Source organism: Mycteria americana, chromosome 25 (genome assembly GCF_035582795.1).
Source record: "Mycteria americana isolate JAX WOST 10 ecotype Jacksonville Zoo and Gardens chromosome 25, USCA_MyAme_1.0, whole genome shotgun sequence".
In the NCBI taxonomy this organism is placed as follows: domain Eukaryota; kingdom Metazoa; phylum Chordata; class Aves; order Ciconiiformes; family Ciconiidae; genus Mycteria; species Mycteria americana.
In genome coordinates, this window is record NC_134389.1 from 464,505 (window position 1) to 480,351 (window position 15,847).

The following is a 15,847-nucleotide window of genomic DNA, read 5'->3' on the forward strand; positions in this document are numbered from 1 at the left end:
GTCCCAAGACGCTGCCAGTGCCCCCCTCTCCAGAGATGGCTGCATTGCAGCGATGCTGCCTACTTTTTCTAAGCTCGCTGGACCCTTTGAACTAAAGTAAAATGCATCTCTCAGTTTAACAAAAAGCTCATCTCCTTGAACCGCTTAAGAAAGGGAAAGTCAAGTGGCAGCAAAAAAAGCCATCAAACTTTGAGGGCTCCTCATTATCAGAGCCTACTGTGCCTGCCCGATTCCTCCCGGGGGCTCCTGATTTTGCGAGCAGAGATAAGACCCAAATGAGAGTGCCACCGGGCTCTGCTAGCACTGCAGAGCTTTCTCCTCGGCACCGTCAGCACCGAGGGGATTAAAAGACTTACCAAAGGAGTGATTGATCACTTCAAACAAGGCGAAGTAGTTTGCGGTAATACTGTCCATTCCGACTTTCGCAGCCACAGCCTGAAGAGCAACCGAACGGGAAAACGGGGTGAGAACAGGAGCCAGCAGCTCTCCGTCCCGCTCCAGGGCACGGCTGGCTTCATACAGGTTATTCCCAAGTACTCCCTAACCCGAGGTGTCAGTCACCAGGAAAACCTGAATTTTACTCTTCCAGTAAAACCAGATGTTTTCTTAAGCAAGGGCTTAGACTCTCCTGCTTTCACTTTCCTGTAAACTGCGCTAGATTTTCAGTGCCACCGTGGCCAACAATTAGGTCATCTTTTCTTCTGATGCCTCCAGCTTCAGTTCCTAATAGGAGAGGCGTGCACACCTCCCCTAGGAGTTTTCTCCAACAACACTTCAGCCCTGCACGCCAGTACCACAGCCAAAACTCACAGACCTCGGCGGAGGCGACGTGAAATTCAATCGGCTGCGTCCCAAACACAGGGACGTACTGCGAATCCCACCTGCAGGACTCTGCCGTGCAGATCTGGAGCTCCTGCTCTTTCGCAGCCCTCTGGCTCCCTCGCTTGCTGCAACATTTTTAGCTTCCCCTTTCAAAAAGGGGTCTCCCCCACATCATCTCATTCCTCCTAATTCGACAGCTTCCACTTTTCAACCAGCACTGCTGGCTGAAGTCAGTTGTCCTTAGTCTTCCACTTAAAGCGCTGGGCCTCCGGCCACTCGCAAACCTGTAATCTGGCCAGAGGATTCCCCAAAAGAGTCACTGCCCTTAATACTCGACTTGCTGTCCTGCCACACGGCGAGACTCCTGTGTTGGCTGCAGGCAGCTCTTGGATCCAGCTCCTCCACCGCAGCCACTGCAAGCCATAACACACAATCTGTCTAGTGCTCAGAGCCATCCGCCAGCTTTAAGATATTATCAGTGAAAATTAATTCAGCGATGACTCTGTCCTTGCAGCCAAGCCTGCCAGCGAAAACGCTGCTTCAGCACAGCGTAGGGCTAGAGTTCTCTAGCGTCCCTGTCCTCTCTGCTACAGCAAAGCAGCGTCACTGATGCCCGCCTGCGCTCGAGAGGAGCAAGGTTAATGTCTGAATCATGTTAACCTCCCAGTCAAGGCCAAAAAAAAAAAAAAAAAAAAAAAAGAAGGTAGCTCACCTGGTACACCTGGTCTGTAGTGCTGTTCTTTTTGACTCTGACCGTCACTGTTGTTATATCTGGTAATGCTACTCGGAGCTCCACGTCCGAGACGCCGTTGTAATTCTGAAGGAGGGAGGAAGAGAGGACAGAAATCGGCATCACACGAACTGAGCCCCAAGCTCTACGGACTATTTATTGCCTCACACTGGCTAATTACAATGGTCACTTCCAATGACCAGCTGCTCTGCGAGCCTCAAGAATCCCATGCCAGTCTGCACCAGAAGAGAAAGAAGGAAGACGTGAGCTCTGCTCCGAGACAGGCAGCCGAGCAAACTGCTTCAGACCACGACGGGGTAGGATTTTCCATGCACGGGTTTGCCAGTGGAGAGAGAGAGAAAGCTCTAGGACACGGCAACTTAACGCACCACGGAAAGGTTGGAAAAAGAGCAACAGTTGAAGGGCAAATAGCAACTCACCGCTGCTGCCTGCAACTCAAATCTCGGGAGGAGCAAGTCAGACAGACTGGTATTCAGAGTGCCGGTTGCCTTTCTGGCCACAGGCTGATGAGTACAAACAGCTCACAAATGCAAAGCTACCTGGGCTGCCACCAGCACAGAAACCGGCAGGAAAGTCAGGGAACGCTGTTTTTTGCCAGGTCTCCCCTTGCCAGGGAGCCAGGGCACGCAATGAGGCCTCGCGGCGGGTTCTGCTCTGTGCACGCTGCCGAGAGCCGCAGCAAAGCTGCTCGTAGCTGCTGCCTTGGAGAAAAGGTTTCCTGCGTGCATCGACAGACAGCAAACTACAGCCTTGATTTTTTGCCACGGTTTTCTATCCAACCAACCGAGGCTTTGGCAGGGAACGTCTTTGCTCTCTGATCCAGTTTTACCAAGCATTTACAGCCTGTGTAACAGGGAAGGTCACGGCAGAGCCTCAGCGCCGTCGCCTACGTGCCTACCTCGTCCGACTCCGAGAGGAACTCCTGCATGATGTCGCTCTCCCCAATGACACGTATCGAACACACTGCAGGACAGAGAGCGCAGGTTAGCGGGGTGCCCGGGGGAAGGGGGAGCCCTCCCTGCTGGGACTGGTCCGAAGACGACATGGAAATAACAACTGTCTGTTCTGCAGGTGGCAGGAAACAAGGGTGGTATCTCCAGCCCGGAAAAACCCTCTCAAAGCAAGTGCTTTCCAGGCTGTATCGGGTGTCCTGGCACAAAGACTGATCCAGCCTGAATCCCCTACAACAGCAAGCGAACGGCGGTGTTGAGTAACTTGCTGAGATATTCCCCGTGGGTGAAATCCAGGCCCCAGGCACACAGCCAACAGGAGGTTTACACTGTACTTAAAAGTGGGCAAGAATTTCATAAATAGTACTTTTGCCTCTAAAAAAAAAAAGTTATTTCAGAGGGACTGAAACTACTTGGGAATTTAGGCCAAGTTCAGCAAATAATTTTGACCCGAACTGTATCGTGTTGCCTCCAAGATGCAACCAGCCTGCCCCTTCCTCCAGCCGGCTGGTAACCGAGGATGAAGACGAACGAGTTGGGCAAGGCAGGGCCGAGATCCCAGCGGCGTGGGGAAAACCCGACCCACGTCCATCTTATGGGAAGAGGGGGCTCCACTCCCAGGTGCTGGGTAAGGGAAGAGGCTGTTACACAAATTAATTGAGCTGCTTCCAGGCAATTAAGAAAATAACACAGCATCCCAGGAACAAGGGGTCATTGCTCCCCGAATCCCATCTACGTCATCTTCACTGCAAAGTGTGGGGTCAGATCTTTTAGCCAGGCACTCTGATACAGGGAGAAGGTTTTGCATCCACTTTCCCATCATCTAAACTCAACCTAAAGGAGACTCCTGCTGCAGGCCTTACAATTCTATAATTGCAATAATACAATTCTATAACAATACAATAAAAAGGACCATAGCGTTCAGCCGTGAGCAAGCTCAGGTCACTACTGGTTGAGCTGAGCTCCCCTGATGAGAACGGCCTCGAACCTGACTTTCTCCCTGCTCCAAAGCTTCCGCCCTCTTCCTCCTCCCCATGCTCCCTCATCTCCAAGACTACTGTCGAGCAACACGACACTACAAGGAAAAGTTCATTATGTGTTAAAAAAGTAACTATACATTTTGTTGTTGGAAGTGCGCTGCAAGCCGGTAACACCGTGGCAAGTCTGAGCTCCCTCTCACCACTTCAGCTGTAAAATCCAATCCAGCTACAAACGAGCTTCTTTCCCTCACAGGTAAACAAATACCCGTGAAGTTTTGGACCACCCGTGGAAGGATGTACCCTGAGGATTTGTTTCCCCGCTTGCGGCTCTCCTCCCAGCTCAGTACCTTTCTCCAGGTACTCCTCCAGCCCTCGCCGCCGGGCGTCCAGCTGCTGCTCCGACAAAGAGAACGGCCACTTCCCCGGGAGACGCGGAAAAGTGAAGTTGGCAAATTCCCGTTTCAGGTTCTGGTGCAGGATGGCAAACTCCCGGTACCGCTTCGAGCAGAGCTGGCGGCCCGCCATGTAAACATTGTAGACCTGCAGGGAGGAGAAGAGGCTCACTGCGGTGAGAAAAGCTTTGCAAACCCAAACTGGCACAGCTCTGCCTTCCCAGACCCACAGGTAGTGCAAGACTAGATTAGGAGGGTTTGAGCTAGAACGAGAAACTGGTATGAATAGCTAAATATGCCACTGCTTATCCCTGGAGCTGGAGGATGTCCCAGCTACCTCCATCCGACAGCAGCAGGATCAGCGCACGTTCAAGGCGCCTTTCTACTCCAAAAGGAGAGGAAAAACACCCAAACCCTTTACCAAAGGCCCTGAGCCCCAACGCAGCCATCACAGCGTTCACCTGCATCATGTCCTGCACGCAGGAGTGTCCCCGAGATGCACCAAGCCACCACCAGACAGATGCCACAGCAATGCCGTGCTGGCTGCATCAGTTGTTTTCGGCAACAAGACCCTCGTCACCTTCCAGATGTGCTCGACGCTACTGCTGAATTTCCAGCTTGTTGCAGAATTGAGCCTCGTGTTGCAGCCAAAGCCCCGGAGCTCTGGATTCAGGTTCACGGCTCCTTCCCCCGAGACGCAGAGAGTCCCAAACCGAGCTTGGTTTGTGTTTGGACACAGCCCCTGGCAGCCGTCAGGCACCCACCACGGGGCAGCTCCCAGGGAAGAGGCAGCATGAAATCTTTGAGGAACCCCCCATGTTAACTAGCTTCTTCGCTATGCACGCACACTTCCAGTTTCATTCTGGACACCGTTAAGGAAATAGGACTCTGGTCCCAAATAGGAGAGACCCGGAGCAGAGTTATGGTCGCAGGACGTTTCTCAGCACTGTGATGCTCTTCAGGGAATTCCCTTCCCATTCATTAACCAGCCGCCTCCATTTTTAAAGCCAATCTGCTCAGTCTCGCAGGCAAGTTAAACAAGCTCTTATCTAGGCTTTGCTAATACGCCCTCAGCGATAAGAGGTCCCAAACAGCAGCGTTACCTTAATTAGCTTCACACGAGGAAAAGGATGCAGTGGGGAAGAGAGCAGGTTCACGCTTTTTCGTGTTGCACAAGGGAAGTGTTTGCAACCGCAACCCTTCCTCTCGAGGAGAGCATCACCCTCCACCGTCCTCCCGAAGCCAAAGGGCTGGCACGGCACAGAGGAAGAGTCTAGCAAGAGGCACGTGCTAAAGAACGTGGCTTCAGCAGCATTCAAAAGACTCAAAACCCCAAGCTGCTCCCCAGATGAGGGCCCGGAGCGGCCCCAGCTCGCTCGCCCTCCACATCTGCGCTCCAGATACCTGCCTCACAACCTTCACGAGGGGAAAGCAGTCCAACAAAACCACAGCTTTTTCCTTAAGAAGAAGCACGCGTTCAACCCTTCCGGCATCACCTCGGGAGAAGGTGCTGGGACGGGGCTCGATCCGAACAGCAGCACTACTGTCAGTCCAGTGAGGAGGCTCCCTTTGACCCCCCCGCACTGCGCTGCTTTAAGGACCTCTGGTTTCTAGGACCCTTCTTCTCCTGCCCCATACAGCACCCCCGATCCGACAGCATCCCGCTGGGGCTGGGACAGCAGGGCGCGGGGATAGCACACGCTCCCCGTGAGGCCGCGGATCCACAAGGATCCCATCCGTCCCCTCCAGAGACATGTGCGCCAGGGCGACACGGTGAAGTGACATGCTTTGCACTCTTCCGGCGAGGCGAGCACTGCTGAACCCTCTCCACCCTTCCTCTCTCACACACACGCCATTTCTGCAACACTGACCGCTGGCTTGTGTCTTCCTTGGGAAAATGCCTCCGTCCTCAGCTGGGAGAGGAAAAAGTGATGAGCCAGTTTGTCATCTGGCTCCCGGCACCTCGCACTGCAACGCAATCGTGTCCCGAGGGCGACCGCTCCAGCCAAACCTACCGCCCAGTCTGGGAGGGTGAAGGGAGCCAGCGTACGGCACAAATCTTCCAGCCACGAGTCAAAGCAGCAGCATAACTAAAACACCCAATACTCGTCATCTTGTCCCGAGTCCCTCCGCCTCGTCCTCCACCCCCACTGACGGCCGCACAGTTCCCTGGCTCTGGAAAAACGAAGACAGCACACAGAGCAGAAGAAAAACGTGGTCGGGACATGGGTAGGACTGTGCTCCTAACAACAAGCAGCTATTTGCAGGGGAAGAATACCACCCTTGTGGGCCGGCTTCTGTCTCTACCAGTCGCTGAGTGAAACTGGGAGCCAGCTGGGGTTCGGCTGCAGGCTCTGCTGCCCCTCGCCGCAGCTCAGAGCCGAGGCCAGCAGCGAGACGCAGGGTGCTGGGGGACAGGGCGATCGAGACAGTTTGCAAGCCGAGCATCTGTGAACACTACACAGCCAGGCGAGGAAGCGGAAGAGCCAAGCAAGGCCAGGCTGACTGAGGAGGTTAAATACACCCCAAATGCTGCAAGAAGAAACAGTTCTGCAGACGAGTGTCTTTGTCCAACCCGCTTTGGGTCCCTCTCCAAACCTTCCCTTAGCGGCCACAGCCAGCCCAGTGAGCCAGAATCAACCTTAAGCCTCAGAGGATGCACCCACGTCGGGTACCTGGGTGACAGATCACGTTATCCAGGAAAGCGACTGCCAGCCTCCCCAATAAATGCAACAGAAGAGGCAAGGAACCCCAAGGAAAAAGACTTTTTACAGCTATTTCCCCTGACATTCCCTAAAGGGAAAAGAAATTCTGGAGATGGGAAGCTATGCTTCAAGACATCTGCTCCCTTTGCTTTTACATCTATCACAGATGTCCCTAACACTTCCTGTAAAACAGGAGATAGAAATGCGAAAGCTTATATGAACAAAATAATAACTTCCTACTTAATCTTCACAAGAGATCAAGCTATTCCAGACAGATTAATAAAAAAAGCTTCCCAGCACATAGGGAATAGCTGCCAAAGAATAACCAAGCACAGAGTGAAGACGGGCAAGCCCAAATAAGACAGTGTCAAAACCAGTCAATAATAAATTAACGTGCCTCCATCCTGAAGACAAACAGAGCGCGTTGCCACCAACTGTCACTAACAGCACGGAGCACGCCAGCTCGGGGTGCGGACGCATCCTATCTCCAGAAAACACCGTCCAAGCTGATACTAACCACAAACTTCTCGCCGTTTTGCTCCACGTGCTTGTACGTGGGGATGGAGATGGGCACAGCTTGTTTTTCCGTGTAGTCATAGAATGACTGCCCCAAAGAGTCATCACCCGGATCGAGGTTATCTGCCTCGTGGGGAGGCACGGATAACACCGTCAGAATTAACTCCTTCTCTCCGGCGCGAATCAGGTCCACCACTTGCTTGTGTGTTGCTCCTTCAACATTCACCCCATTCCTGCGAAAGAGAAAGCAGAGAAGCCGTAAGCAGGGCCGAGGTGACTGCAGCGCCTTCAAACCACGCCAGGCCCAGCCCAGAGGTCCATCACATATCTGCTTCCCTTGAAAACCCCTCCAGCCCCAACTGCTCTGGTTGCTCCAGTTTCACTCTAAACTCAGCTAATCCTTCCTATTGATGATTTCTCACGTTATTAGTTACTGAATTATGTTCAAAGGCTTCAGACACAACTAAAACTTCTTGAAGGCTCATGCACCCCCTGGAATATTTAAAACAAGTTTTGCAGTTTTTACCGTTCCTCAATGGCACAACACGGCACGTTTGTACCCAGAAAGCGAGCCTCTTCCCGTCAGCTAAAGGCAAATGCAAGGAGACCACGGAATTGGGGAAGAAAACACTGAATGCCTAAGATATACTACTCTGCTAGGGCAAAGCCCATCTCCTGATCCTCTACAGCTCCAATTTGTAAGTGAATTTCCCTAAACCCGAACTGAAGCTCCCAGGTGAACGAGACGAGCAAGCAGGCCAGGAGGCTCAGAGAGCACAGGTAAGCGATTTCAGGCGCTGGTGCTCCCATCCACCAAGACACAGCACCCACGAGCACGCCTGCTTCGGTGCAACACAAAGAAGACACGTGTTCGCTTCAGTTACTTCTAGGCGAACTGCTCTGCCTTGCCCCGAACAGCCCAGGAGCACTGCTACGGCGAGTAACCGAAGCGTTTCTGCTTCCTAAATTGCTCCAACCTGATCACAAGAGCTCTTAAGTCCCAAGCCGTCCAGGAGCCCCTGAAAGCTCTTGAAGATCCAAGATATACCCAGGCCACCTCTAAAGCATTCGTGACATTCCTGCTCTCCCTGCGAGCTCAGTTAACCATCGCTTGGGTCTTGGTTTGCCCAGAAAATACGGACCATACCTTGGCCAGCCTGGAAAGATGCTGAACCTATGGCTTGATTTCAAAGCAGAGCGCGCTGTTAGGTTCTCTTCCAAATCTGGAAAAGGACAAGCCTGTTTTTCCTCCTGATAAGAGCTAAATTTAGTAGCGAGTCTCCACAAACTCGCGGTCATCACAAGCGTCTCTGTGAAGAGTTTGGTATCCAAAACATTCCCTGCGTAAACAGGAACAGGCAGAGCTTCACCCACTGCATCCCTACCAGTCAGCCTGGCCACGCTCTCGCAAGGCTGCCGGAGAGCCCGTAGATCATCGGAGACGACAGGTCCCTTTCACCTCTGCTTCCCGAGCAGCTGCTTGGGACGAGCCTGGAACAAACCAGCCAAGGAGTTTCTCACCGCTGCTGAAGCAACACCGGCAACCACGCCACAACCCCAATTTGTCTTGGCTCGCACCTGGGAACTTCTCCACCAGAAAGCCCAGCCCTCGCTCTGCGCTGCTGGCTACGGCCATTACCTGATGCTTCAGAAGAGCGCAAGAGGAAAGCAGCTTGCGCTTTCCCAGCCACAAATCCTGACCGTGCAGGGAGAGAAAGGGCTCTCAAACACTCCCTGTGGCAATCAGCTACTCCTTCCCGGAGCCTGGGAACAGACTGTCATCGTCTCACTGCCAAAGACGTAGTGCTGGTCACAGAATCATCCCAGCTCGCCTTAAATCAAGTGCAGGATTTCGCTTTCAATCCCCAGCTCTCAAATGAAAGAGGACAGCTCTTACCCCTTCGCATCGATCATTTTTTTAATCAAACTTTTACTTAGAAGAGTCACCCTGGGAAGATCTGCTCTCGACTTACAAATCTGGGTGAGAGCTCCCAGGCTCTGAAGCAAGTTTAAAAAAGCCCCAAGCGATGCTTACGAGCCAGAGACAGCGCTTGCACTTTGCCAGGAGTTGGACAAGAAAGCTTCCCCCAGCTCGGACGCTACCTGGGGTTATCGGCCCTCTTAGAGCTCCGGTACCGTTTCAGGGAAGGGATAATGAAGCAACTCTCGGATGCAGCCCCTGGGCTCTGTGCGGTAAGAGCGCTCGAAGAGCTGTACACAGCTTTTACAGCAACGAGGCCGTTAAGTTCAGAAAGAGGGAAAATCCCCTGCTCACCTCCCAGCTCCTCCACGGGGCAGGAGCGTGGCCTCCAAAGCAGCAAATTCGGTCGCAGAGGGCAGCCCTCGTTACCGAGTCGAGCCGTTAGCCACCAATATTGTCACACTAAAGTGACACTCGCTTTGTTGCACCCGATGGATGCTCACGTGCTGCTCGGTTATCCCAGATCACTTCCACTCGCCTAGAATTAAACCCAGTCCGCAACGTCCTACAGTGCTGCTGCCCAAGCATGATTTTTGATGGGATGGGTACGAAAAGCCAGAGACGCCAGTTGTGCGGAGAAGGCTGCTGTTTGCCCACACCAGGAGGGACGGCAGGCCGCAAGGACTCTCCTCCACGCATCCCACTCCTGCCCTGAAGAGAGAAGGACGGAGGCAGGGGAGTTTAGCCACTGTCCCACGCTCGACCTCGAGCCCATCTCCAGCCAGCGACAGGCAGAGCCCCCCTCCAGCTGGCAGCAGGGCCTTTTGGATGACTCAGGCTGCAGGACTCGCGGCTCAGTCCACAAAAGTCAAGGCTGGTTTTTAGTTACTCAGTCCCAGCTAGGCTGGAACTAGGTCCTCAGCTTAACTTTCCATCAGCAAAGACCTCAGACATGGCGCTTTCCCTTCTGCCAGCAGACCGAGAACGAACACGCTGCCAGCTTCCTCCTCTTCCTCTCCCACACCCTCATCAGCCCCCGGTGACTTCTGCTGCCACCCATTTCCTCCCCGAGCCGACACCAAACCCTGGGAGAGGGCGAGGACAGGACCTGGGACTCCCGACAATAAGACTGCAATGCATCACTTCATTCACAAAAAACCGGTAACACCCACTGCCGGCTCTCCATCGCTCCCAGCAGGCTCCTTTCTAAGATCAGATGCTGCTTTAATAGCAGCCCTGCTCGCCCCTCCGCTGTGCCAAGCAGTAGGAAGGAGCAGTCGGCACCGCAGGCGCGCGGGGCCGGAGGACTCGCACCTTTGCAATAAAGTCACCATAGCAACTCCGGCAGGAATCGTCATCGACGAACCGACAAAGAAAGGGAACGGTAAATCATACGACACGGGCAAAGCAGGAGCAGCCGGCGAGCGAGAGGAGCACAGCTGAACGACACGCTGTTCACACGGCCACGGGCCTGCGGGATCCGAGAGCCGAATGCACTTTTCCCAAGACAACGGGACACTTGGGTACTTTTCTCCTCGAGTTTCTGCCTCCGTTTGGAGTCAGAAAAAAACATCCAGGCATTACTTTTACCCTTCCAGGGGACACACACGGTCCCAGGAGAGGGCTGCTGAGCTGACCGCAGGGCTGGGTCCCGCCGTACCTTACAGAAAGGATGTCCAGATACAACAGTGGCAGACGACGACCAGACCTGACGAATCCTTCCCCCCACAAGGGGGGTACCGCAGACCGCACACAGTTCTCTTCTGCACGGGAAGGGAAATAGAGGAGAACTCTGCTCATGGTGGAGCAAACCGCTGCAGGATGGAGACCGCAGCCAGGCACGATGCACCCACCCCTGGCCAGGTCTGCCAGACGCCAGCAGCACTCGAAGAGCAACTTCCTCCGACAAATCACTTCTCTCAGCTGTCCACCACCAAACGTGGATGTGGTTAAACCAGGAGCATGAGGTTCTGTCACCTTCTGCTGCAGGACGGCGGGCGAGTCTCCTTCCCTCGACGCCCGGCTTCCTCTCCGCCTCGCCGGGGATGCAACGCAGGCAGGTTACCGCAGGAAAAGCTCTGAAGGCGGTGGGTAGAAGTGACGCTGGAGCTGTTCAGTGCACTGCTGGACTGGGCAATGCGGAGCCTTTGCAGGCTGTCCCTCTGGCAGGGGCATCCCCACCTAAACAGGGCTGCAAAGGGGCTCCCAAATGTTCTCGCCTTCCCCCAGCGAGCTGGGAAGAAGCGGTTTTCCTCCTGGTGCTGGTTAAGGTCGGTCTAGCTCGATACTCACCACGACTAAGGGCTCCCGTTGGCTGAGCTGAAGACAGCATAACCCCAAATCACTCATTACCACGTTTCTGTCGGCAATCGTCTCCCCACGGCAGAGGGAGCACACGCCCGTGCTGCAGTCCACAGTCCAGCACGCTGGCAAAGACGCCTGCCAAGACAGGCCTGGGCTGAGACTCCGGACTGTGACCCGAGGCAGTGGCACGCTTTGCTACCCGCTGACACCACTGCAAGGGCAGAAACCCTGGCACGCGTGGGGTGAGATCAGGCGCTGCCGGCCTCGGCACTCACCCGTCGGGGCTTGCCTGGTGCTACGGGGAAAGCCAAGCTCTGGGAATTACAGCAGGTGATGCTTAACAAAAGATCTTCAGCCTGTGGTTCGGCAAGCTCCTGCCGCAAAAAATACATGCTGGGGGGCAGAGCAGACCGGTGTTTGTTCACCATAATGAATTTAAAAGCCTCTTTGAGACTGAGTTTCCAAAGCACTAGGCCAAAGATGGCGAGCAGTGGCTGCGGGCTGGCACGGTCCCCTGGCTGGAAGATGAGCTGCTGAAGCACCCCACTTGCTCCCCCAAACCTGCTCTCTCCACCAGCACGGTGCAGAAAACGTCTCACTCACCAGCTGCGTTTGAACCTGGAAACACCTATCGGCAAGTGTTCTCGGCAAGAACAGGAACTGCTGGCAAACACCGGGAGACCCTGAGGATGAAGCATGGGTTCAACAAAGCAAAATTCCCCATCATGCCGACGCTAACGAGCAAGATCCCCAAGACACAGAGAAGAACATTTCACTTCTCCCATTTGTACACCACATGACTCATTTTCTGCAAAGACTTCTTAAAATTTCCCAACTGTCTGTCTGTCAAGAGGTGACAAGGAAATTTACTGCAAGAAAGTCTGCAATAAGCTTCCTGGAGACCAAGACCACAGCCTGCCTTTGTGCTTTGTTCAGGCAAAATACTGACCAAGCTGACAAACCGTCCAAGGAAAAACGCCCCAGAAAGCACTCAAGTCATCTTTACGGCTTTGCTTTTTAGCAGATGAGCATCTTCAGCCATCCCATGCTATCAGCAGGGCCACCACGGCAAAGCACAAGTCAGAGCCCAGCTCTGCAGTCAAGGCAAGACCAGCAAAACCCGTGTAAAACAAGCACAGCCTGGCATCGCACCGCTCTCCCACCCCGGTGTGGCAGAACCAGGCTGGCGAGAGCCTTGCCATGTCGGTGTGGCCTCAGAAGCAAGACTGGCAGCAGCTACTCGCACCACAACTTCACGTGTCACCTGTCTCTTAATGGGGACAGTCTGCCAAGTCCCCATCTTCCCCCACCCAGCGCTTCGCATCTTCCAGCTCCTGACGCTTGGCTCAAAACACATCTGGCTCCAGCTCTGTCCAGGGCTGTACGCTAAGCCCCTAAAATTCAACACGTAACCAAGAAGCTCCCTGCACTCCTGCTTCTTCTGTAACACACCGGTTCTCACCAATATTCAGCTGCGGGAGAGATTTTAAGTGCGGTGCCGAGACGACAGCAGCGGTGACAGATGACCCTCTGCTCTGAGAAGGGCTGGTGAAGGAAGAAGAGTGCTGAAGATGAGATCCAGCAACAAGGGCAGTCGCCACAGTGATCGGCAGCCTCCTCGGGAGAGGCTCTGGAAATAAAGATGAACAGCTAATGAGCTTACTGGACACAGCGGTGCGGGACAGCTTCTCCAGGCTTGCCTGCGGAAACAGGCGCTTCGTCGTCTTCATCCCTCTCCCTTCTCAAACCCAGCTAACGCCAAGCACTGAAACAGCTCCACGTGATGCCACCGACAACGCCTTACGAGGCGTGTTTGCAAAGGGGCAGCCGCTGCGACGGTGCCGGCTCCCTTCCACCGCTCCTCGGGAGAGCAGCGTATTCGCCCGACCGATCCGCAGCAGCTTTAACAGACCCAGCTCCTTGCAGCTTATCCCAGAGGAGCGTTAAGTTTCTCAGTTGCACGACACACCCGAGACCATTAGGGCTAAAGGGTTTCCCTGACAGGCAGTGCGTTTCCCCCCGAACTGCTCAGTCCCCAAAGCCAGATGGCCGTCGGCACAAACCTTCCTCAAACTGAACCACCCCGGGGCTGTTCAGCTGAGGACGAAGCAGTATTTCCCCATTTCTAATCGCCCAAAAGAAGGGAAGCCAGCCCTCCTCTTTTACAGCTGAGCAATCCAGACCCTGTCCAATGTTACTCCAGAGAGACTAAAAAACCCCAGGAAGACACCAACAAGCGCAATTCCAGTGACCTTTCCTATTTCTCCGATGTGCGAGAGACCAGAAGAAGGTTGGGATAATTACCGTTTTCACAGAAGCCTCTTACAACATTTTAAGGAAGTTTTAACGTCCCTGTGCATATTTACACGCATTGCTCTGGCAAACAGTGCGACTGCCATTCACCCGCTCCAATCAGGAGAGCAACGATTCCGTGCAAATTAACACTTCTGAAACACCCTGAAAGACGACAAAGAATGTTAACATTTCAGAAGGCTAAAAACTAAATATGACTGAAAAGCAAACAAGTACTGAGCTATTAGTCTTGCTGAAAAAGGAACAACATTTTGGACACTCCAGAAACCAAATCTGTATCAAATTCACCCTGGAAAGTGAGGAGCAGTTAATTGCAATCAGCTTCTACACCAGCAACAGGGGACACGATCTAGGTCAAGGCTTCCTTGGGTTTTCCTTCGCTGAACCATCAGCAAAACCACCCCGAGAACACCAGAGATGGACGGGGCTGCTAGACCGCAAGCCCCGGTGCTAGGACGGAGCCGGACTTTTAAGCGTAACCTTTTTGACCAACATCAAAGCAATGATTTTTATCTGTTCCTTTTGTAGACCCAGATTCTCCTCCGGCTCAGTTCAAGCTGCTGATGACCAAGCTCAAGCCTGTGACAGCGGCTTTGGTTTCCCAGCCGCACTCCTTCACAGAGCTCCGAGCAACATCAATGAGCCCCCGAGGACGCTGCAGACCACACGCTGAAAACCACCGTCACGAGACGCTCCCCCAGAGATGTCAGCGCAGCGCTCGGCAGGGTCTCGCGCTCCAGCTCGTCGGAACAGCATCCCAGCCCAACAGCAGCCTGGAGTACGGGTGTTCACGAGGCCTCTCAGTGACATTTTGGTCTGCAGCTCGCATTTTGCAAGCCCAGGTTTGAATCCCAGTGAAAGGAAACTCTCCCCCTGCCTTATATTTCGTCCATTGCTGCTTCCTCAGTGCTCAGACTGGTGAACAAGGAAGGGAAATGATGGGTACAAAAAAAAAAAGCCACCGCAACACGCCGGACACCAACGTCCAGCACATCCCCAGCAGCTCTTCCCCATCGGGAGCGGGGCAGCCGTTTCCACCGAGCCTACGGGGACAGACCCATTTGCTTCGTTATCTCGAGCCAAACAAAGCAGGAGCAGAGAGCGCAGGCAGCGGAAATGGGTTTAAATTTCTCCAGCTTCAGTCATCGTGCCCATTCCTAGGCACATACAGAGTTCTGTTTAAATATACTGCAGAAGTGTTAAACCAGGGCAGATAAAAAGGCTCTTGCATTTATCTAATTGTACGCTTAATGGAAAACCCAGCACACGAGGGTTCTTCATTTACCCACTGCTGTTATCTCTCAAGAAAGAAAAGATACATTTGCACTTTTTCACTCAAACAGCCTTATTGAGCACACCGAGCACAGGCGGAAAGGCACAATCAGGAGACCCGAATTATTCCCAATTCTCATCTACAGCCTCAACCGGGCGAATCCACTCCCCTCCCTGCGCTTCAGCAGCCCTGTTCGTAAGAGGGGGAGAGATGCTGACCCACGGCAAAACGCTCCGAAAACGCGCGCAGGAAAGAGAGGGATGGAGCCCGGAAAGGTTGGGGGGAATTCAGGAACGCTACGGGGAAGACGGTGCGTTTAAGCGGCGGGGGGAGGAAAGACATCCATCAGCTGGTGATGAGAGGGATTTTAGGCTCGCCAGGCTGCAAGCCAAACTCAACACGTTTCGCAGTTCCTACTGCAGAACAACAACCCACCTCTGAAGCAGCGAGGGGGCCGGGCGTCCCCGCGCGTCTTCCACCTTCTCACCGTCCAGGCGTGGAAGATAAAAGCTTCCAACGCTGACTCAATCCACTTCCTAAACTGTCTGAGGCCAAGGAAAGAGACACCCTTGAAGACTTTGGCCAAGGTAAAGCCTGCTGACCACTTCATAAGGCCGTTTTCTGGCAACGTGCCCTTTGTGCGAGCAGCAGAATGCTGCTGCCTCCTTTTTACAGGACCGTTCCGGACTTTTCCAAAGCCGAACCAGCTTTTTCTGTCCCAAGTCGATACACAAAATTAGACTTTAGACCAAGAAGAGATAAAGAGTTTCATCTCCTGAGGGAAATGCCTTTTACCCCCCACACCAGGCACAAGTCACTCCCCACGAGGGTTAGAAAGAAGCCGTCTCCGGTGGGGCTTATTGCATCAAGACCCGTATCGAGGGGTCGGACACCTTTCCTTGAAGCAGCCGGTGCTGCGA

General features: G+C 53.7%; 1 protein-coding gene across 2 annotated transcripts in view; it reads right to left on the bottom strand.

Annotated features, from left to right (window-relative positions):
* Positions 1-15,847, bottom strand: part of SNX27 (sorting nexin 27) — a 35,485-nt gene that overhangs the window by 15,238 nt on the left and 4,400 nt on the right. For both annotated transcript variants that reach the window (XM_075524835.1, XM_075524833.1), the window contains exons 2-6: positions 7,118-7,349; positions 3,851-4,043; positions 2,472-2,536; positions 1,535-1,639; positions 357-435 (exon numbers count right to left, since the gene is read on the bottom strand). In XM_075524835.1, coding sequence (XP_075380950.1) covers positions 357-435; positions 1,535-1,639; positions 2,472-2,536; positions 3,851-4,043; positions 7,118-7,349 — 674 coding nt within the window. The remainder of the gene's footprint in view (positions 1-356; positions 436-1,534; positions 1,640-2,471; positions 2,537-3,850; positions 4,044-7,117; positions 7,350-15,847) is intronic.